The following is a 22,355-nucleotide window of genomic DNA, read 5'->3' on the forward strand; positions in this document are numbered from 1 at the left end:
GGTCAGTCCCGCCATCCCGGGAATCAGTCTGGTGAACCTTCGCTGCACTCCCTCAATAGCAAGAATGTTCTTCCTCAGGTTAGGAGACTAAAACTGTACACAATACTCCAGGTGTGGTCTCACCAATGCCCTGTACAACTGTAGCAACACCTCCCTGCCCCTGTACACAAATCCCCTCGCTATGAAGGCCAACATGCCATTTGTTTTCTTAACCGCCTGCTGTACCTGCATGCCAACCTTCAATGACTGATGTACCATGACACCCAGGTCTCGTTGCACCTCCCCTTTTCCTTATCTGTCACCATTCAGATAATAGTCTGTCTCTCTGTTTTTACCACCAAAGTGGATAACCTCACATTTATCCACATTATACTTCATCTGCCATGCATTTGCCCACTCACTTAACCTATCCAAGTCGCTCTGCAGCCTCATAGCATCCTCCTCGCAGCTCACACTGCCACCTAACTTAGTGTCATTTGGAGATACTACATTTAATCCCCTCGTCTAAATCATTAATGTACAGTGTAAACAGCTGGGGCCCCAGCATAGAACCTTGCGGTACCCCACTACTCACCGCCTGCCATTCTGAAAAGTACCCATTTACTCCTACTCTTTGCTTCCTGTCTGACAACCAGTTCTCAATCCATGTCAGCACACTACCCCCAATCCCATGTGCTTTAACTTTGCACATTAATCTTTTGTGTGGGACCTTGTTGAAAGCCTTCTGAAAGTCCAAATATACCACATCAACTGGTTCTCCCCTGTCCACTCTACCGGAAACATCCTCAAAAAATTCTAGAAGATTTGTCAAGCATGATTTCCCTTTCACAAATCCATGTTGACTTGGACCTATCATGTCACCTCCTTTCCAAATACGCTGCTATGACATCCTTAATAATTGATTCCATCATCTTACCCACTACCGATGTCAGGCTTACCGATGTATAATTCCCTGTTTTCTCTCTCCCTCCTTTTTTAAAAAGTGGGGTTACATTGGCTACCCTCCACTCGATAGGAACTGATCCAGAGTCAATGGAATGTTGGAAAATGACTGTCAATGCATCCCCTATTTCCAAGGCTACCTCCTTAAGTACTCAGGGATGCAGTCCATCGGGCCCTGGGGATTTATTGGCCTTCAATCCCATTAATTTCCCCAACACAATTTCCCGACTAATAAGGATTTCCCTCAGTTCCTCCTCCTTACTAGACCCTCTGACCCCTCTTTATATCCGGAAGGTTGTTAGTGTCCTCCTTAGTGAATACCGAACCAAAGTACTTGTTCAATCGGTCCGCCATTTCTTTGTTCCCCGTTATGACTTCCCCTGATTCTGACTGCAGGGGACCTACGTTTGTCTTTACTAACCTTTTTCTCTTTACATATCTATAGAAACTTTTGCAATCCGTCTTAATGTTCCCTGCAAGCTTCTTCTCGTACTCCATTTTCCCTGCCCTAATCAAACCCTTTGTCCTCCTCTGCTGAGTTCTAAATTTCTCCCAGTCTCCGGGTTCACTGCTATTTCTGGCCAATTTGTATGCCACTTCCTTGGCTTTAATACTATCCCTGATTTCCCTTGATAGCCACGGTTGATCCACCTTCCCTTTTTTATTTTTACGACAGACAGAATGTACAATTGTTGTAGTTCATCCATGCAGTCTCTAAATGTCTGCCATTGCCCATTCACAGTCAACCCCTTAAGTATCATGCGCCAATCAATCCGAGCTAATTCATGCCTCATACCTTCAAAGTTAGCCGCCTTTAAGTTCTGGACCATGGTCTCTGAATTAACTGTTTCATTCTCCATCCTAATGCAGAATTCCACCATATTATGGTCACTCTTCCCCAAGGGGCCTCGCACAACAGTATTGCTAATTAATCCTCTCTCATTATACAACACCCAGTCTAAGATGGCCTCCCCTCTAGTTGGTTCCTCGACATATTGGTCTAGAAAACCATCCCTTATGCACTCCAGGAAATCCTCCTCCACCGTATTGTTTCCAGTTTGGTTAGCCCAATCTATGTGCATATTAAAGTCACCCATTATAAATGCTGCACCCTTGTTGCATGCACCCCTAATTTCCTGTTTGATGCCCTCCCCAACATCTACTGTTTGGAGGTCTGTACACAACTCCCACTAACGTTTTTTTCCCTTTGGTGTTCTGCAGTTCTACCCATATAGATTCCACATCATCCAAGCTAATGTCCATTCTAACTATTGCATTAATCTCTTCTTTAACCAGCAATGCTACCCCACCTCCTTTTCCTTTTATTCTATCCTTCCTGAATGTTGAATACCCCTGGATGTTGAGTTCCCAGCCCTGATCATCCTGGAGCCACGTCTCCGTAATCCCAATCACATCATATTTGTTAACATCTATTTGCACAGTTAATTCATCCACCTTATTACGGATACTCCTTGCATTAAGACACAAAGCCTTCAGGCTTGTTTTTTTAACACCCTTTGTCCTTTTAGAATTTTGCTGTACAGCGGCCCTTTTTGTTTTTTGTGTTGGGTTTCTCTGCCCTCCACTTTTCCTCATCTCCTTTCTGTCTTTTGCTTTTGTCTCCTTTTTGTTTCCCTCTGTCTCCCTGCATTGATTCCCATCCTCCTGCCATATTAGTTTAACTCCTTCCCAATAGCACTAGCAAACACTCCCCCTAGGACATTGGTTCCGGTCCTGCCCAGGTGCAGACCGTTCGCTTTGTACTGGTCCCACCTCCCCCAGAACCGGATCCAATGCCCCAGGAATTTGAATCCCTCCCTGCTGCACCACTGCTCAAGCCATGTATTCATCTGCGCTATCTTGCGATTCCTACTCTGACTAGCACGTGGCACTGGTAGCAATCCCGAGATTACTACTTTTGAGGTCCTACTTTTTAATTTAACTCCTAGCTCCTTAAATTCGTTTCGTCGGACCTCATCCCTTTTTTTACCTATGTCCTTAATAATTGATTCTAATATTTTCCCCACCACTGATGTCAGGCTAACCGGTCTATAATTACCCGCTTTCTCTCTCCCTCACTTTTTAAAAAGTGGTGTTACATTAGCTACCCTCCAGTCAATAGGAACTGATCCCAAGTCGATACAGTTGAAAAATGATCACCAGTGCATCCACTATTTCTAGGGCCACTTCCTTAAGTACTCTGGGATGCAGACTATCAGGTCCCGGGGACTTATCGGCCTTCAATCCCATCAATTTCCCGAACACAATTTCCCGCCTAATAAGGATATTCTTCAGTTCCTCCTTCTCTCTAGACCCTCGGTCCCCTAGTACTTCCGGTAGGTTATTTGTGTCTTCCTTAATGAAGGCAGAACAATTTGTTCGCCATTTCTTTGTTCCCCATTATAAATTCATCTGAATCCGACTACAAGGGACCGACATTTGTCTTCACTAATCTTTTTCTCTTCAGATATCTATGGAAGCTTTTGCAGTCAGTTTTTATGTTCCCGGCAAGCTGCTTCTCCTACTCTATTTTCCCCCTCTTAATTAATCCCTTTGTCCTCCTCTGCTGAATTCTACATTTCTCCAATCGTCAGGTTTGCTGCTTCTTCTGGCCAATTTGTTTACAGAGGAGATGCTCAGCCTGGCTTCCTCTCCTCTTTTCCCAAACCCTCCGTCATTGTTCAGTAACTGCTGCTGGAAAATGTGCGAATGTGATTGGGCTCGGTTACAAAAGCCCCTACAGTTGAGTAGTCTGACTTACAGTCTGTATTTCAAGAATGGTACTGGAAGAGCTGCTGGTGCCTGTGGAACCCCTTTTTGAGCAGCTTTGCAGGGGATGACGACGAAGGCAGAGAGATGGGGCAGTCGAATTGAATGGGATAACTCTGTCCTGTTTTGTATCCTATGACAGGTCTCCAAGGAATACCACAAGCTGCAGGAAGTGAGCTGTCGGTGTGAAGCCCTTGGCCTATACCTGAAGAAAAAGCAGAAAGAGGCAGAATACACCTACAACTTTTGGAAAACGTTCCCGGGGAAAATGACGGTACGCATTCCACAATTTTTTTTTTCCGTTTAATCTTGCCTTAGATTAGGAATCCAAACTTTTGCCCTTGTAGAATGCATTTGATGCCATATCGTGGCTGGTTTGCTGCTTTGTTCATACCTCTGGGTAGATTGACAACTAGAGAGTGCACCTTGACACGCACACACTTCTTCCTTACTCGGTCTCCCTGTCTTGTGTGCTCTCACGCCATCACTCTCCACGTCTCGTGAACTTCTCCTCCCTCCCGTGCACTCTCCTTCTCCGCCCCCCCCCCCCCGCCCCCCCCTCTATCTCTTTCCCCCCCCTCTATCTCTTTCCCCCCCCCTCGATCTCTTTCCCCCCCCCTCGATCTCTTTCCCCCCCCCTCGATCTCTTTCCCCCCCCCCGATCTCTTCCCCCCCCCCTCGATCTCTTCCCCCCCCTCGATCACTTTCCACCCCCCCTCGATCTCTTCCCCCCCCCTCTATCTCTTCCCCCCCCCTCTATCTCTTCCCCCCCCCCCCTCTATCTCTTCCCCCCCCCCCTCTATCTCTTCCCCCCCCCCTCTATCTCTTCCCCCCCCCTCTATCTCTTCCCCCCCCCTCTATCTCTTCCCCCCCCCTCTATCTCTTCCCCCCCCCTCTATCTCTTCCCCCCCCTCTATCTCTTCCCCCCCCCTCTATCTCTTCCCCCCCCTCTATCTCTTCCCCCCCCCTCTATCTCTTCCCCCCCCCCTATCTCTTCTCCCCCCCCCTCTATCTCTTCCCCCCCCTCTATCTCTTTCCCCCCCCCTCTATCTCTTTCCCCCCCCCTCTATCTCTTTCCCCCCCCCTCTATCTCTTTCCCCCCCCCTCTATCTCTTTCCCCCCCCCTCTATCTCTTTCCCCCCCCTCTATCTCTTTCCCCCCCCTCTATCTCTTTCCCCCCCCTCTATCTCTTTCCCCCCCCTCTATCTCTTTCCCCCCCTCTATCTCTTTCCCCCCCTCTACCTCTTTCCCCCCCCTCTATCTCTTTCCCCCCCCTCTATCTCTTCCCCCCCCTCTATCTCTTTCCCCCCCCTCTATCTCTTTCCCCCCCCTCTATCTCTTTCCCCCCCCTCTATCTCTTTCCCCCCCCTCTATCTCTTTCCCCCCCCTCTATCTCTTTCCCCCCCCTCTATCTCTTCCCCCCCCTCTATCTCTTCCCCCCCTCTATCTCTTCCCCCCTCTATCTCTTCCCCCCCTCTATCTCTTCCCCCCCCTCTATCTCTTCCCCCCCCTCTATCTCTTCCCCCCCCTCTATCTCTTCCCCCCCTCTATCTCTTCCCCCCCTCTATCTCTTTCCCCCCCTCTATCTCTTTCCCCCCCTCTATCTCTTTCCCCCCCTCTATCTCTTCCCCCCCTCTATCTCTTTCCCCCCTCTATCTCTTTCCCCCCCTCTATCTCTTTCCCCCCTCTATCTCTTTCCCCCCCTCTATCTCTTTCCCCCCCTCTATCTCTTTCCCCCCTCTATCTCTTTCCCCCCTCTATCTCTTTCCCCCCTCTATCTCTTTCCCCCCCTCTATCTCTTTCCCCCCCTCTATCTCTTTCCCCCCCTCTATCTCTTTCCCCCCCCTCTATCTCTTTCCCCCCCCTCTATCTCTTTCCCCCCCCTCTATCTCTTTCCCCCCCCTCTATCTCTTTCCCCCCCCTCTATCTCTTTCCCCCCCCTCTATCTCTTTCCCCCCCCTCTATCTCTTTTCCCCCCCCTCTATCTCTTTCCCCCCCTCTATCTCTTTCCCCCCCTCTATCTCTTTCCCCCCCTCTATCTCTTCCCCCGCGCCCCCCCTCCATCTCCCCCCGCGCCCCCCCCTCCATCTCCCCCCGCGCCCCCCCTCCATCTCCCCCCGCGCCCCCCCCTCCATCTCCCCCCGCGCCCCCCCCTCCATCTCCCCCCGCGCCCCCCCCTCCATCTCCCCCCGCGCCCCCCCCTCCATCTCCCCCCGCGCCCCCCCCTCCATCTCCCCCCGCGCCCCCCCCTCCATCTCCCCCCGCGCCCCCCCTCCATCTCCCCCCGCGCCCCCCCCCTCCATCTCCCCCCGCGCCCCCCCCTCCATCTCCCCCCGCGCCCCCCCCTCCATCTCCCCCCCGCCCCCCTCTCCATCTCCCCCCGCGCCCCCCCCTCCATCTCCCCCCGCGCCCCCCCCTCCATCTCCCCCCGCGCCCCCCCCTCCATCTCCCCCCGCGCCCCCCCCTCCATCTCCCCCCGCGCCCCCCCCTCCATCTCCCCCCGCGCCCCCCCCTCCATCTCCCCCCGCGCCCCCCCCTCCATCTCCCCCCCGCCCCCCTCTCCATCTCCCCCCGCGCCCCCCCCTCCATCTCCCCCCGCGCCCCCCCCTCCATCTCCCCCCGCGCCCCCCCCTCCATCTCCCCCCGCGCCCCCCCCTCCATCTCCCCCCGCGCCCCCCCCTCCATCTCCCCCCGCGCCCCCCCCTCCATCTCCCCCCGCGCCCCCCCCTCCATCTCCCCCCGCGCCCCCCCCTCCATCTCCCCCCGCGCCCCCCCCTCCATCTCCCCCCGCGCCCTCTGCTCTCGCCCACCCCCCCCATCCTCGCCCCCCCCATCGACTCTTTCCTCCCCCCCCATCTACTCTTTCCTCCCCCCCCATCCACTCTTTTCCCCCCCCCCTCCCCCCACCCCCTCTATCTACTCTCTTTCCCCCCCACCCCGCTGCCGCCTCTTTTGCCCTTCCCTCTCTCCCCCCCCCCCCCCTTCCTCGCTCTTCCCCTGCCACCCCCCCCCCCCCCTCCCTCGCTCTGCCCCTCTTGCTGAGTGAGGGACTGGAGTTGTAAGCAGTGTTTGACCATTCATGTCAATGGATCAGAAAGTGTCAGCCTATCCAAGCTTTCAGAAGGTGGAAACAAAGCAAAGGTGATAATTTCTGCTTTCAGGTGGCTGTTAAGTCACAATTGAATTGTCTTGCACTGGTATCCAGGCAATTTGGAGTTCCATGGATTAGTGTCTTCAATTTGTTTTAATAATTGTTTGAAATTACAGTGGGATGGTTGAGTGGGGTTTGCAGTAGATTGATTAGTTTGCTGGGATGGCAAGTGTGATTAGCAGTGGGTTGAGATGGCTTAATGGGATTGGCAATGGGTTGGGCTGAGTTATTGGGATTGGCAGTGAGTTGGGATGGGTTAATGGGATTGGCAATGGGATGGGTTAATGGGATTGGCAGTGGTTGGGATGGGTTAATGGGATTGGCAGGGTGTTGGGATTGGCAGTGAGTGGGATGGGTTAATGGGATTGGCAGTGGTTGGGATGGGTTAATGGGATTGGCAGTGGTTAGGATGGGTTAATGGGATTGGCAGGGTGTTGGGATGGGTTAATGGGATTGGCAGTGAGTGGGATGGGTTAATGGGATTGGCAGTGAGTTGTGATGGGTGCATGCGATCCACAGTGGGTTTAAAATGGTCAAATAAAAGTTTCTGGTAATTAGCGTGGCATTGAACAAGAAATGTCTGTGCCAGAAGTAATTTGTAGCCTGGTAACCATCTGTTTTCAGGGTGTTGGGATTTTGATTTATAATTTGCAGACAGAATCATCACTGCTCTATGACTACTGCTGACTCTCCTCGTAAAGCATTTCCATAACAGAGACTTCTTTTTTTGGCCTGTGTAACTGAGCATTCCTCAGTCTCTATGTGTAGGTAATCCAGTTCTTGATCTGGCTTACCCTGAGCATTGAGTTTAGAGGGAAGCAAATCCATCTGAGAGCGTGTGAGACACCAGCAGCAGCCCACTGAGGTCAGCCACTGGACTTTACAAGTGATGTGTCTGCCTGCAACCTGAACTAAATGTTGTATTTGACCGTGTTGACTACCTGATCTATTGCTGAAAGTATTGCGCATTGTTTCCCTTTATAACGGTGTTTATTTGCCACTTGATGACTATGCATTAAAGATAAGCTCGACAACCTAACACTGGTTCCTGCATTGGGGCACTGCTTGCCCTGCTGTGAAATGCTCAACTCTTCTGCATGCTGTGGGTTTGCAGCTTGCTTAGTTTATGATGCTTGTCTATGGGAGTCAGCATTGGGACCAACATAAGCCATAGAGTATCTGGCATGAAGAATTCTCCCTTTCACTTGGTATATACTGTGCTTGTGAAGTAACCCATCTAGTAACAGATGGCAGTGACTTGTCAGTATTTTCACCTGATGTGAATTGAGCCCAGAATGTAAAGGCAGTTTTTACCCTTCTTGTTTAGTTAGTCAGTTGTGTGTGCAAAACATACTACATGCTTCCTTGCTCAGCAGTGCAAGGGTTAATATGGGTTTAACTTTTTTTAGGCTTTTCTGACGAGACATGTTTCTTCTGTGAGTGTAAGTATATATGGAGACATTTCTTGTGTGGCCTATAATGAGACTCTAGAGTTAGTTTGCTATGCTAGTAGCTCCATAGTGCTGACTCCAACCAGGTAAGTTAAGTTACGTTCCATTCCTGCCCTTTTCATCTGTGTGTTTGGCAGTATCTTAACATTTTGGAGTGTGTTCTGAGGTTGTCTTGGCCTGCGTTTGCTGTGGTTTAATTCATTGAACACCCTTCTCTGTTGAAACTGCTTTAAGATTACAACCCTTTGATATGTGTAACTTTCCCATTGTCTTCATTAAAATGTTGTTACACAGAATAAAGATTGTGATATCCCAACAAATGTGGAAATGGGGGTGGGGCGGAGCTGAAGGGGGATAGGTCTCTGGACTTGGGCCAAACCCAGCCAAAACTGTTGGGATGGAGCCTCCCCTCCACCACTTTCTCTGTTGGCTGTAGGGGTCCTTAGCGAGACTGCTTCTGAATGACTTCAACCTTACGGAGTATGAGTCAGCCTCAGAAACCTGCTCACTAACTGGCAATTGCACTCCCTCTCTACGGATACTTGGTGTGGGAAAAGGAAAAATGGCACTGCAGGGTGGTGATCTTGGGGATTGAGTGGTCTTGGGGGTGAGGGTGGGGAGGGCGGGGGAAATGTGCATGAAACTTTATCTACTACCTAACATCTAAGCTGGTGTAGTCGAGTGCTGATACTGTACAAAAAATTGAAAAATATGATTCCCTGGCACTGGCCTCACTGGTGGATGAGTACTACACCTGGAACTAGCCTGAGATAAATCGGTCCAGAAATAGGTAGCCATCCTAATACCAGGGCGGAGCCTCCTCCCCTTGAGTAGAGGAGCCTAGAAATGGGCATTACATGTTCATCTGTGACAAGGAACATTGGTATGGGATCTGTCTGAAATAGAGAGAGAGAGAAAATACTGGAAAGGCACAGCCGATCTGTCGGCCTCTGAAAGGAGAAGGTGCAGGTTCACACTTCGGGTCAGGACTGGATAAGGAAAATAGCATGAGCCCCTTGTTAGGATTGGCCAAAGGAAAGCGAACGACAGATATTGTACTAACTAGTGATGGCCTTGGGATGTTCACTTACTTAAAAGGCACTATATAAATGCAAGTTGTTGTTGTTGATGCAGAGAGCAGGTTTTACAGTTTGTGAACTGACTTAAGTGCTGGATGATAACACAGTTATTTTGGGGAGTTCATGAAAAGTCGAGACAGACAAAAGATGAGTAAAACTGCTCCAGTCAGGCAGGGGACATGGCGTCTTTTCCCGATATTTATGGCCATTGCCAGCAGGAGACACAAATCAAGAGTAGTGCCTGCGTTTCTTTGTTTCTCTACATTGCACTATTTAACCCTAGACTGATGCATAACCTGTGCGTGTTTCTCCTGAGTGACCAACTTGCATAATCCCTTAGTTCACTTTGTCTGCTTTTCACGGGCTGCGAGGTTATAATCCAACTCGAATGTTTCTGTACAGGGCGTGGACTCTGCTGGGAACAGTTGTGTCGTAGCGTCTGTCTAACTGCACACGGTCATCCAGTGATAGGTCTGTTGGTGAAGGCAGTGTATATGCACTATTCCTCCCCGTCCTCAAGGTGTGCTAACACTTGCTGTCCAGGCTTGCACATGAAGAATGGCCATTTGGGCAAGTGACTGAAGTGCATCTGATGTACACAGAAAGGTATTCCAGCAAGAGAGGAAAGGGAGAGAAATACAAACTCCCCTGCTTGCTCACAGTAAAGAGGCAGTTTCCATCAGCAGGCCTGTACACTGAAACATAACTCTATTAGTGCAATCCATTCATGGTTGGCTAACAGCCCTTTAAATACGAATTAGTCTCTGCAGACCACGTGGGATATGGGCCATGCACTTTAAACGATTAAACTGATCGATTTATTTCCATTTAAGAAGTAGAAGAATGCAGCAAGGCCAACAGTTAAGACTTGACTTGCAGGATACATAAACTTTTCCAAAATCATAGTTATTTTCAGTAGCTTTTGACACCGTCTCTAATGTGACGTTAGGTGGATCATGACTCCCCAAAGCCTTTCAGCAGACAGCACACCGCAAGATAGGACCCCAGAGCTGCTGTTCAGTTATATGTCTGTCTTTGGTTTGAAGCAGGCTTGTTTGAAGGTTAAGTGGATTGTTCTGGATGGTCAGGTACCATCCCTATTATTGAAGGGATGGACTTGTGGTCTCCTGGCCATCCTCTGGTTCTTTGGTTACACTTGACAGGATTAGAAATAAAACCATGCCCAGCTCTGGTATACTTGCCAATGCTTTTAAACAGTATGCAACTCGATGGCTCAGCAATTCACAGTCATAAATGTCATCTAATTCCCCTGTCAGCAAGCTTGCATACGTTAATGTCTCTCAACTTCTGCCATAATTAGTTTCTATATTCAGGCAACAGCATCAATGACACAAGGTCTACAACTCCTACAGGCACCAATACACCTTCAGCTCTACCTCTTCCAGCCATCCGGTTAGGCTTAGTATAGAGGTGCTGATCCCCCAAGCTTTGTTTCCTCCCCCACATCCAATTTTTCACCATGGTTACTTTATTTCAAGTCCATAACATTGCCTTCCTCTGACACTCAAGCCCTTATCTGTGCATTCTTCATCTCAAAACAGCTATCCTTGCTGCCCCCCCACTTCTACCATTCATAAACTACAAGCCGGCCAGAATGTCAGCCTGTGCTCTCGCCCGCATTAAGGCTCTCATCCCAATCACTCTTGCCCTCACCAAGTGTCCCAGAGAATCATGGAAATTCTCTCCTGCCCTTCAGAATCTTTCAGGGCCTTGTGCCCTCTCTATCTCATGATCTCTTCCAGACTTGCATCCCTATCCAAAGGCACACCACTACCCATTTCCACTCCCTGCTTGCCACCATCAGCCACCCTGCTAATGTGCTCTTGGAGCTCCTGTTCCAACTGCACCTCCGTCTTGCCACCTCCCACTTTGTCTTCAAGAACCCCTTCATTTTAAATTGTGCTTTTGTCTCCACCTGACTCTCCCCATTTTATCCTTCCAAGTTCCACTGCCAAATGTTCAAACAAAAGATAAATCCCCTCCGAGTTTCTCCGCTTGCTTTCCTACTGGGATATCTAACGCAATCATCCATTCTTCCTGCGGCAGCATAGACAACAGGTGTTGGGCTATTTGACTTTGGAAGGCATCAGAGTCAGGAATTTAACCTGGAGTCTGGACTGCATGCATGAGGATCACGTGGGGCAGTGCAGGGACCAACTAAGCTATCAGAAGCCCCTTTTAGCCTTTTGGTGCCAAATATGCTGTGAATTGTGCAAGCTGGACCAATCTGACTCTCCTCATTGATTAAGCTATAGCCGACGACTCCTCCCTTCAGTTGGTAAAGTGACTTGACCAGCAAATATCTGGGTCCCATCCAACTCCCCTGCTGATTTTAGCCTAATTCAACTGGGCTGGAGTTTGTGGTGCTACAGTTTGCCCTTGGAGCCACTGGTTTATCAAAAGTTTACAGCTCGGAAGGAGGTCATTCAGCCCATATTGCTGGAGCAATTCAAAACTAATCTCGCTGCCCCATTCTCTGCCTTGCATCTTCCTCCTCTTCAAATATTTATCCAATTTTCCCTTGATAGATGTAATGATCTCTGTCTCAATCACTCCCTGTGGCAAAGCATTCCATGCTCCAGTACAGTAATACATAAAACCTACAACCTGTAAGTGTCGGTGATTACCCTCCGCAAGCAAGTTGTTTCAGTCACATATACTTGCTCTATTGTGAACTGAGAACTGAACCCTTTGGGCACCATTACCCACTTCCAACCACTCATTGGGCCCAACATTGGCCATGACGTGCATCGGTTTTTTTTGAGCAAGTTTTTTCTGGTGTAAGTTTAAAAATTGCCATTTTCCCCAAAACATTTGCTCCAGAGTAAGTCAGTTAGGTACGATTTTTTTTTTAGGTCAGTTTCTTTTTTTCAAAAGGGGGCGTTCCTAGATACTTAGGACAGTTTTGGACATTTATGCCACTTTGGCCAGCAAAAACTTACTCCAAATCCGCTTAGGTCAGCATATGTGGCCAGCTCTGAAAAACCTGTGGGCAGTGAAGAAAAAGCAGTAGACGTTAGGGCATGGATAGGGGAGGGAAGGGAACTGGAGAGGACCTCAACAACCAAGCACCAAACATTAAGGAAAAGCTCAAACCATTAAAATACAATTTAAAAAAAAAAGTAAATCCTACCTAATCTTTACAGTCTGCCCGGGAAAGGCAGCGGGCCGGCCAGTGCGTGAGGCTAATTGGCCTGGGATAGGGGAGGGAAGACGCATACTGGAGAAATGCGAGCTTCTGGTAGCCGTCTCACCCGGGGGGGGGGGGCGCGCCGAGCGACTGGAGAAGTCACAGCTGCTGGGCCGACTGCCAAGTTTTGTCTCTCTTGCGCATGTCGGGCCAGCATCACTGCGCTGGCGTTTGGCTCTGCCCCCCACTTCAGCATCCACGTCACGCTAAGACTCCGGGGACTGTGAACAGCAGCGAGGATGGGGCGATTTTTTTTTTTTTCTGGTGCCGTTTCCAGCACACAAAGTCGGCACGCTTCAGGTCAATGCGCTGAAAAAACAGCTTGGGCAATGTTGGGCCCTGAGAAACTGCCATTACCTCCGAACTCTGTTTTTACCCTTATAACCAAGTTTTAATTCAGTTTGTTACCCTCCCCCCAAAGTTTAATCTACTCTAGGAATCTCCCATGTGGTATTCTTAAGAGGTTTTCTTAAAGTCCATATATGCTACATCCACTGCATTTCTTCCATTGCCCATGTTTGCTAGCTCCTCAAAGAATTCTGAGGTTTGTCAAGCACGATGTCTCTTGAAATCTTTGCTGGGTACTTCTATTTTTTCTTTAGCTCGATACTTGGTAATTTCATCCATAATTAAAGACTCTAAATTTTCCCTGCCACCGATGCTAAACTAACTGGCCTATAATTACTCAGATTAAAGCACTCTTTTTTTATATTATTAAAAAATGAGCCCTAAATTGGGTACTCTTCAATCCTCCGATACACATCCATTCTCAATCGAGCCATGAAATATAATTTCTCAAACCTCTGCAATTTCTGCTCACATGTCCCTCAGGATCCTAGGATGTATCTTGTCAGACTCTGGTGCTTTGTCTTCCTTTTAGCTTAATGATCTTATCTAAATAAAATTCCTTTAATCCACCATAATGGACCTTTTCTAAATCCATACACACATCAACCACACTACCCTCATCAACCCTCTCCGTTTATCAAACAGCTCAATCAAATTTGTCAGACATGATTTGCCTTTAACAAATCTGTGCTGGCTGTCATTTTTTAAACCATGTTTTTCCAAGTGGCAATTAATTTTGTCCCGGGTCATGGTCTCTTAAAGTTTCCCCACCACTGATGTTAATCTGACTGGCCTGTAGTTACCCGGTTTATCCCTCTTCCCTTTTTTGAACAGAGGTGTAACGTCTGCAACCCTCCAGTCCTCTGACACCACCCCAATATCCAAGAAGGATTGAAAGATTGTGGCTGAATCCTCTGCTATTTCCACCCATAATTCCTTCTGCAACCTAGGATGCATCCCAGGTGACTTTTCTACTTTGAGCACTGCCTCCCTCTATTTTTATCCCCTCCTCCTTTACTGCTACATTGGCAGCAAGACAAATGCAAAATACTCATTTAATACCTCATCTGCCTCCACCAGATGATTTCCTCTTGGTCCCTAATCAGCCCCACACTTCGTTTCACTATCCTTTTACTCTTTTTATATACTTATAAAAGACTTCAGTGTTCCCTTTTATGTTACCCTCTAATCTTTTCTGATGCAGTTTCTTTGCCCCTCTTCCTGTTTCAGTTTTCTGTTTCATTTTAATCCCAATTTCTTTAGTCATCCAGGGAGCTCTAGTTTTGATTGCCCTTTCTCTCCCCCTTATAGTATGTCTAGTCTGTACCCGAACTATCTCCTCTTTGAAGGCCTCCCATTACGTGCCAATATTTGATTCCAATCCACTTGGATCACATCCCTTTTCAACTCAGCCCTCCTCCAGTTGAGTATTTTCACCTTTGATTTATTTCCATGTCCTTTTCCATAACTGCTGTAAATCTAATGATAGTGATCACTGTTTCCCAAATGCTCTACCACTGAAACATGCTCCACCTGCCCAGAACTAGAACCAGAACGTCTTCCTTCCTCGTTGGGCTGGAAACATACTGATCAAGAAAGTTGTCCTGTACACAATTCAGGAATTCCCTCCCCTTCTTGCCTTTTACACTTTTTTCCCCCCAGTCACTATTAGGATAATTGATCCCCCATTGTCACTACAATATTGTTTTTATATCTTTCTGAAATTTGCTTCCAGATTTGCTCCTCCATCTCCTTCCCACTATTTGGCGGTCTATAATATACACCCAGCCGCGTAACAACTCCTATTCTGCTCCTTTGCTCTATCCAAATAGATTTTGTCGTTGAACCCTCAAGAGCACCATCCCATACCAGGGTTGTAACAGTATCTTTGATCAATACTACCACCATCCACCAAACTGCCTGCCACCGCCCCCCCCCCCACCCACCCCCTCCTTGTTTTGCATTGTCACCAGGAATGTTAAGTTCCCATTGCCGCCCTAGTAAAGATATACACATGACTTATTAAATACCTCTGCTACTATTGACCATCCTCTACAAATTGACATTCCTCTTCACCCAATTTTTGTCTTTTGTGTGAGCTACTCCTTTTTCTTTTTGCAGACTTCTCCCTATTTGAAGCTAGTCCATTTGATTTTCCTAAATTGTTTCCTTCAGAAATATTATTCTCACCCTCAGCATAAAGACATTTTTCCTAACCCTTTTCCCATTTTTAAACTGATAACCTCGCGTCACTAATTCCCCAACCAAACAGAATCATCTTTTTCTATTCGCTCCATCAAAACCCGTCATAATTTAAAAACCTATAATGTCTCCTCTTAACTTCTTGGCTCCACTGGAAATAGTCCCAGTATCTCCAGTCTCTCCTCATAATTGCAGTTTCCCATCCTGGCATCACCCTGGTGAATCTACACTGTATGCTCTCTGTTTTAATGTCTTTTCTATAACAGGGTGGCCCATACTGCATACCGTAGTGTACTGTCACTTAAACAATGGCTTGTGCAAATTTATTATTACCTCTTAACTCTCATACTCCATGCCCCTATTTATAAAATCTGAAATTGTATTGGCCTTTTTATGGCTTTATCTTCCTGCACTCTCACTTTCAATAAATTGTGTATTTGGAGTCCCAGGTGGAGTGTTCACCCACACCCTTCAATGTCTTTTCATTGAGTGTTCACTTCCATTCCTTGTTTCTCATGCCAAAATTACCTTGTGCGCCTCCATATTAAACTGCATCTGCTGCCTGTCTGCCCATTCCACTCATGGCAGGGGGACGGGGGGGATCCATGCTCTTAATCACTCTCCAGTGACCCCTGCTGAAAAGGCGCTGCATAGGTGGTTGTCAAATGGGAGTAGAGTCCGACAGTGTTTCCCTCCGTAGTAAATAGCCTATTATTCAGAAGTGGGCCTGCAAAATGGTTCTTTGAGTGAAGTACCAAGGGCTGCTGACACCCGTGAAACCGTAGCCCAGCATGGTAATGCCTTCAAGAGGGACAAAAACATCAAATGATATTGGGATCGCTTGATCGTGGGATTAACCCCACTCACTTGGTTCAGTGGGAATGCAAGCTGACCTGGTCCTGTGGATTCCCGATTCATCGCATTCTTTGGTGAGAGAAGCTGTCGTCCTATATTCGGTTCCAGGTATGCTGAGCATACTGCTGATGCTAACCCTTGTTGCTGTAACATCAGTCTGTTCTCTTCCTGCTAAGGATTCCCTGAGGAAGCCGGAACGCCGCCTCATCTGTGAGAGCAGTAACCGGGGGCTGACACTGCAACATGCTGGCAGATTCTCCATCAACTGGTTTATCCTCTTCAATGATGCACTAGTCCATGCTCAGGTGAGTCAATTTGGGGGAAAGGAGGTGGCAGCTCGGTCATTGAACTGTGGGGGAGGGGCTGCCCCGGGATTGAACTGTGGGGGAGGGGCTGCCCCGGTATTGAACTGTGGGGGAGGGGCTGCCCCGGTATTGAACTGTGGGGGAGGGGTAGCCCTGGTATTGATCTGTGGGGGAGGGGCAGCCCGGTCATTGATCAGTGGGGGAGGGGCAGCCCCGGTCATTGATCAGTGGGGGAGGGGCAGCCTGGGGGAGGGGCAGCCCCGGTCATTGATCAGTGGGGGAGGGGCAGCCCCGGTATTGATCAGTGGGGAAGGGGCAGCTCGATCATTCTGAATACGGAATTCTACCGATGCAGTTTTTTGCTCTTTTTGTGTCTGACCAGTGAGAATTTTTTGTTTGTGCACACTTTTTAAAAAAAAAAGATTCTTTTTTTCCTGCCTTTCCGATTTGATCCAAGTACCCTGGGTCATTGTTGGTGTTTAAAGTGCGGCATTTGCAGTGTTTCAGGTCACCTTGGGTCTTCTCTCAAGTACAGTGGTGTTAGTCTCTCCTGTAAGTGGTCCCATCATCTTTACATTCAGGAGTGTGCCCATAGTACCCATCATAATGTAGTGTGTCCTGGGATCTGAACTGGATATCTGAAGTGTGAGGTAATCCACTTTGAATCCAAATTGGAATATTTTCTTAATGATGAGAGATTGGGAGCTGTGGAGGAACAAAGGGATTTTGAGTATCCAGGTACAAAAATCACTAAGAACATAACAAATAGGAGCAGGAGTAGGCCACCTTGACCCTCGAGCCTGCTCCGCCATTTAATAAGATCATGGCTGATCTGATCATGGACTCAGCTCCACTTCCCTGCCCGTTCCCCATGACCCTTTATTCCCTTATCGCTCAAAAATCTGTCTATCTCCGCCTTAAATATGATCAATAACCCAGCCTCCACAGCTCTCTGGGGCAGAAAATTCCATAGATTTACAACCCTCTGAGAAGAAATTCCTCATCTAAGTTTTATATGGGCAGCCCCGTATTCTGAGAATTAATTTCCCCTATGAGTGGAAATATTCTCTCTGCATCCACCTTGTCGAGCCCCCTCAATATCTTATATGTTTTGATAAGATCACCTCATTCTTCTGAACTTCAATGAGTATAGGCCCAACCTACTCAACCTATCTTCATAAGTCAACCCCTTCATCACTGGAATCCTTCTCTGAACAGCATCCAATGCAAGTATATCCTTCCTTAAATACGTAGACTAGAACTGTACGCAGTACTCCAGGTGTGGCCTCACCAATACCCTGTACAGTTGTAGCAGGACTTCTCTGCTTTTGTACTCCATCTCCCTTGCAATAAAGGCCAACATTCCATTTGCCTTCCTGGTTACTTGCTGTACCTGCATACTAACTTTTTGTGTTTTATGCACAAGGACCCCCAGGTCTCTCTGTACAGCAGCATTTTGCAATTTTTCTCCATTTAAATTATAATTTGTTTTTCTATTTTTTTCTGCCAAGGTGGATAACCTCACATTTTCTCACATTGTACTCCATCTACCAAATATTTGCCCACTCACTTAGCCTGTCTATATCCCTTTGCAGATTTTTTTTGTGTCCTCACAATTTGCTTTCCCACCAATTTTTGGTATCATCAGCAAACTTGGCTACATTACACTCAGTCCCTTCATTCAAGTCATTAATACAGTATAGATTGTAAATAGTTGAGGACCCAGCACCGATCCCTGCGGCACCCCACTTGTTACTGTTTGCCAACCGGAATATGACCCATTTATCCCGACTCTCTCTTTTCTGTTAGTTAGCCAATCCTTTATCCATGCCAATGTATTACCCCCAACCCCGTGAACTTTTATCTTGTGCAGTAACCTTTTATGTGGCACCTTATCGAATTCCTTCTGGAAATCCAGATACACCACATCCACTGGTTCCCCCTTGCTCATTACATCCTCCAGCAAATTAGTCCAACATGATTTCCCTTTCATAAAACCATGCTGACTCTGCTTCATTGAATTGTGCTTTTCCAAATGTCCCGCTACTGCTTCCTTAATAATGGACTCCAGCATTTTCCCAATGTTAGATGTTAGGCTAACTGGTCTATAGTTTCCTGCTTTCTGTCTGCCTCCTTTTTTAAATAGGGGTGTTAACATTTGCGGTTTTCCAATCTGCTGGGACCTCCCCAGAATCCAGGGAATTTTGGTAGATTACAACCAATGCATCCACAACCTCTGCAGCCACTTCTTTTAGGGCCCCAGGATGCAAGCCATCAGGTCCAGGGGACTTGTCCGCCTTTAGTACCATTATTTTGCCGAGTACCACTACTTTAGTGATAGTGATTGTATTAAGTTCCTCCCTCCCTATAGCCCCTTGATTATCCACCATTGGGATGTTTTTAGTGTCTTCTACTGTGAAGACCGATACAAAATATTTGTTCAAAGTCTCTGCCATTTCCCTGTTCCCCATTATTAATTCCCCAGTCTCATCCTCCAGGGGATCAACATTTAATTTAGCCACTCTTCCTTTTTATGTGCCTGCAGAAACTCTTACTATCTGTTTTTATATTTCGTGCTAGTTTACTTTCATAATCTATCTTGGCTCTCTTTATTATTTTTTTAGTTGTTCTTTGCTGACTTTTAAAAGTTTCCCAATCCACTGGCCTCCCACTAGTCTTGGCCACCTTGTATGTCCTTGTTTTCAATTTGATACGATTGTGTTCCTAACACAGATGAGACTGCACGCAGGGAGGTTAAAGTAACAGTGACCTCAATCTTTATTAAGATACTCCAGAGTGAGGAACAGGCTTTAGGGGGCCGGCTTATATACAGTGCTCCCAAGGGATGCTGGGATCCCTTGGGACTTCAGGGGATGCGCTCCCTGGTGGCAGAACATGGGAGTGCATGCTTTACAGATATACAACATCACTCCCCCGCCCTCACCCCCCCCAAAGTCAAAGTGAAAACTATTTACAAGGTGAGGCAGTTGGGAGCCTTTCTTTCCCTGATGGACCGCCTCGGTACAAATGACTGTTCTGGTGTGTTGGCTGTGCCCTCGCTGGGCTGGCGAGTTGTTGGCCCTGCAGGGCTGCTGGTTGAGCCTGGCCTTGCTGGGCTGTTGGGCGTGATGGGTTCAATTTCCTGGTTAGGGGTGGTGTCGATCCTTTGGGTGTGTGTTGTGGTCTCGAAAAAGGTGGTGTCTGCTGTGGGTTGTTCAGGGCAGTCTGTGAACCGCAGCCGCGTTTGGTCCAGGTGCTTTCTGCAAATTTGTCCATTGTCTAGTTTGACTACAAACACCCTACTCTCTTCTTTAGCTATCACCGTGCCCGCGATCCACCTGGGACCATGTCCATAGTTTAGCACATACACAGGGTCATTCAGATCAATTTCCCGTGACACAGTGGCGCGACCATCGTTTACATTTTGTTGCTGCCGCTTGCTCTCTACCTGATCATGCAGGTGGGGGGGGGAGCAGCGAGAGTCTGGTTTTAAGTGTCCTTTTCATGAGTAGCTCAGCCAGGGTCACCCCTGTGAGCGAGTGGGATCTCGTGCGGTAGCTGAGCAGTACTTGGGACAGGCGGGTTTGGAGTGAGCCTTCTGTGACTCGTTTAAGGCTCTGTTTGATTGTTTGTACTGCCCGCTCTGCCTGCCCATTGGAGGCTGGTTTAAACGGAGCCGAGGTGACATGTTTGATCCTATTGCGGGTCATGAATTCTTTAAATTCGGCACTGGTGAAACATGGCCCGTTGTCACTGACCAGTATGTCAGGCAGGCCATGGGTGGCAAACATGGCCCTCAGGCTTTCAATGGTGGCAGTGGCGGTGCTTCCCGACATTATATCACATTCAATTCATTTTGAAAAAGCATCCACACCACAAGGAACATTTTACCGAGAAACGGGCCCACATAGTCGACATGGATCCTCGACCATGGTCTGGAGGGCCAGGACTACAAACTTAGTGGTGCCTCTCTGGGCGTGTTGCTCAACTGAGCACACACGCTGCATTGCCATACACAGGACTCTTAAGTCAGAGTCGATACCGGGCCACCACACGTGGGATCTGGCTATCGCTTTCAATCATTACTATACCCGGGTGTGTGCTATGGAGATCTGAGATGAACATCTCCCTGCCCTTTTGGGTAGCACTACGTAGTTACCCCACAACAGACAGTCTGCCTGAATGGACAGTTCATCCTTTTGCCGCTGGAACGGCTTGATTAGCTCTTGCATTTCAACAGGGATGCTGGCCCAGCTCCCATGCAGTACATAGTTTTTTACTAGGGATAGCAGGGGATCTTGGCTGGTCCAAGTCCTAATCTGGTGGGCCGTGACAGGTGATTTATCATTTTCAAATGCTTCCATGACCATCAACAAGTCTGCGGGCTGCGCCATTTCCACCCCCGTGGTGGGCAATGGGAGCCGACAGAGCATCCAGACAGTTCTCGGTGCCTGGCCTGTGGCGGATGGTATAGTTATATGCTGATAGCGCAAATGCCCATCTTTGTATGCGGGCTGAGGCATTAGTATTTATCCCCTTGTTTTCAGCGAACAGGGATATAAGGGGCTTGTAATCGGTTTCCAGCTCAAATTTGAGGCCAAACAGATACTGATGCATTTTCTTTACCCCGAACACACACCCTAATGCCTCTTTCTCAATCATGCTGTAGGCCCTCTCAGCCTTAGACAAGCTCCTGGAGGCATAAGCGACAGATTGCAACTTCCCCGTAACGTTAGCTTGTTGTAATACACACCTGACTCCGTACGATGACGCATCACATGCTAGCGCAAGTCTTTTACACGGATTATACAATACAAGCAGCTTGTTGGAGCATAAAATGTTTCTGGCTTTCTCAAAAGCAATTACTTGGTTTTTTCCTCATACCCAGTTCTCACCTTTACGTAATAACACATGTAGGGGCTCTAAGAGGGTGCTTAACCCCGGGAGGAAGTTACCAAAGTAGTTGAGGAGTCCCAGGAAAGACTGCAGCTCCGTGACGTTCTGTGGCCTGGGCGCGTTCCTGATCGCCTCAGTCTTGCCGTCTGTGGGCCGAATGCCGTCCGCTGCGATCTTTCTCCCCAAAACTCCACTTCTGTTGCCATGAAGACGCATTTCGACCTCTTCAGCCGCAGCCTTACGCGATCCAGTTGCTGGAGGACCTCCTCCAGGTTTCGTAGGTGCTCGACGGTGTCCCGACCCGTGACCAATATGTCGTCCTGAAAAACCACTGTGCGTGATACCGACTTGAGTAGGCTCTCCATGTTTCTCTGGAAGATCGCTGCAGCCGACCAAATTCCAACAGGCATCTGTTGTAGATGAACAGTCACTTGTGCATGTTGATGCAGGTGAGGCCCTTCGAAGATTCCTCCAGCTCCTGCGTCATGTAGGCTGAAGTCAGATCGAGCTTGGTGAACGTCTTGCCTCCTGCCAGCGTTGCAAATAGGTCGTCTGCCTTAGGTAGCCGGTATTGATCCTGTAGCGAGAAACGATTAATAGTTACTTTATAATCGCCGCAAATCCTGACTGTGACATCACTTTTGAGTACTGGAGCAATTGGGCTGGCCCACTCCCTGAATTCCACTGGGGAGATGACACCCTTGCTTTGCAGCCTGTCCAGCTCGATTTCCACTCTCTCCCTCATCATGTGAGGTACCGCTCGCGACTTGTGGTGAATGGGTCGTGCCTCTGGGACCAAGTGGATCCGCACCTTCGCCCCTGAAAAGTTTCCAATGCCTGGCTCAAAAAGGGATGGAAATTTGTTAAGAACCTGGGTACATGAGGACTCATCGACATGTGATAGCACTCGGATGTCATCCCAGTTCCAACGGATTTTGCCCAGCCAGCTCCTTCCAAGCAGTGTGGGGCCATCGCCCGGGACAATCCAGAGTGGCAGTTCGTGCACCGTGCCCTCATAGGTGACCTTGACCATGACTCTGCCCAGGACAGTGATGAGCTCTTTGGTGTACGTTCTCAGTTTCGTGTGGATGGGGCTCAGGGCTGGTCTGAGTGCCTTGTTACCACAGTCTCTCAAACATCTTTTTA

General features: G+C 48.3%; 1 protein-coding gene across 8 annotated transcripts in view; it reads left to right on the top strand.

Moving 5' to 3' along the window:
• Positions 1-22,355, top strand: part of als2b (alsin Rho guanine nucleotide exchange factor ALS2 b) — a 191,049-nt gene that overhangs the window by 93,233 nt on the left and 75,461 nt on the right. For 5 of the 8 annotated variants that reach the window (XM_070876070.1, XM_070876068.1, XM_070876069.1 and 2 more), the window contains 3 exons: positions 3,854-3,985; positions 8,272-8,304; positions 16,185-16,313. In XM_070876070.1, the coding sequence (XP_070732171.1) occupies positions 3,854-3,985; positions 8,272-8,304; positions 16,185-16,313 (294 nt within the window). The remainder of the gene's footprint in view (positions 1-3,853; positions 3,986-8,271; positions 8,305-16,184; positions 16,314-22,355) is intronic. The other 3 variants (XM_070876071.1, XM_070876074.1, XM_070876075.1) reach the window with 1 other exon arrangement.

This window comes from Pristiophorus japonicus, chromosome 3 (assembly GCF_044704955.1).
Source record: "Pristiophorus japonicus isolate sPriJap1 chromosome 3, sPriJap1.hap1, whole genome shotgun sequence".
NCBI lineage: Eukaryota > Metazoa > Chordata > Chondrichthyes > Pristiophoridae > Pristiophorus > Pristiophorus japonicus.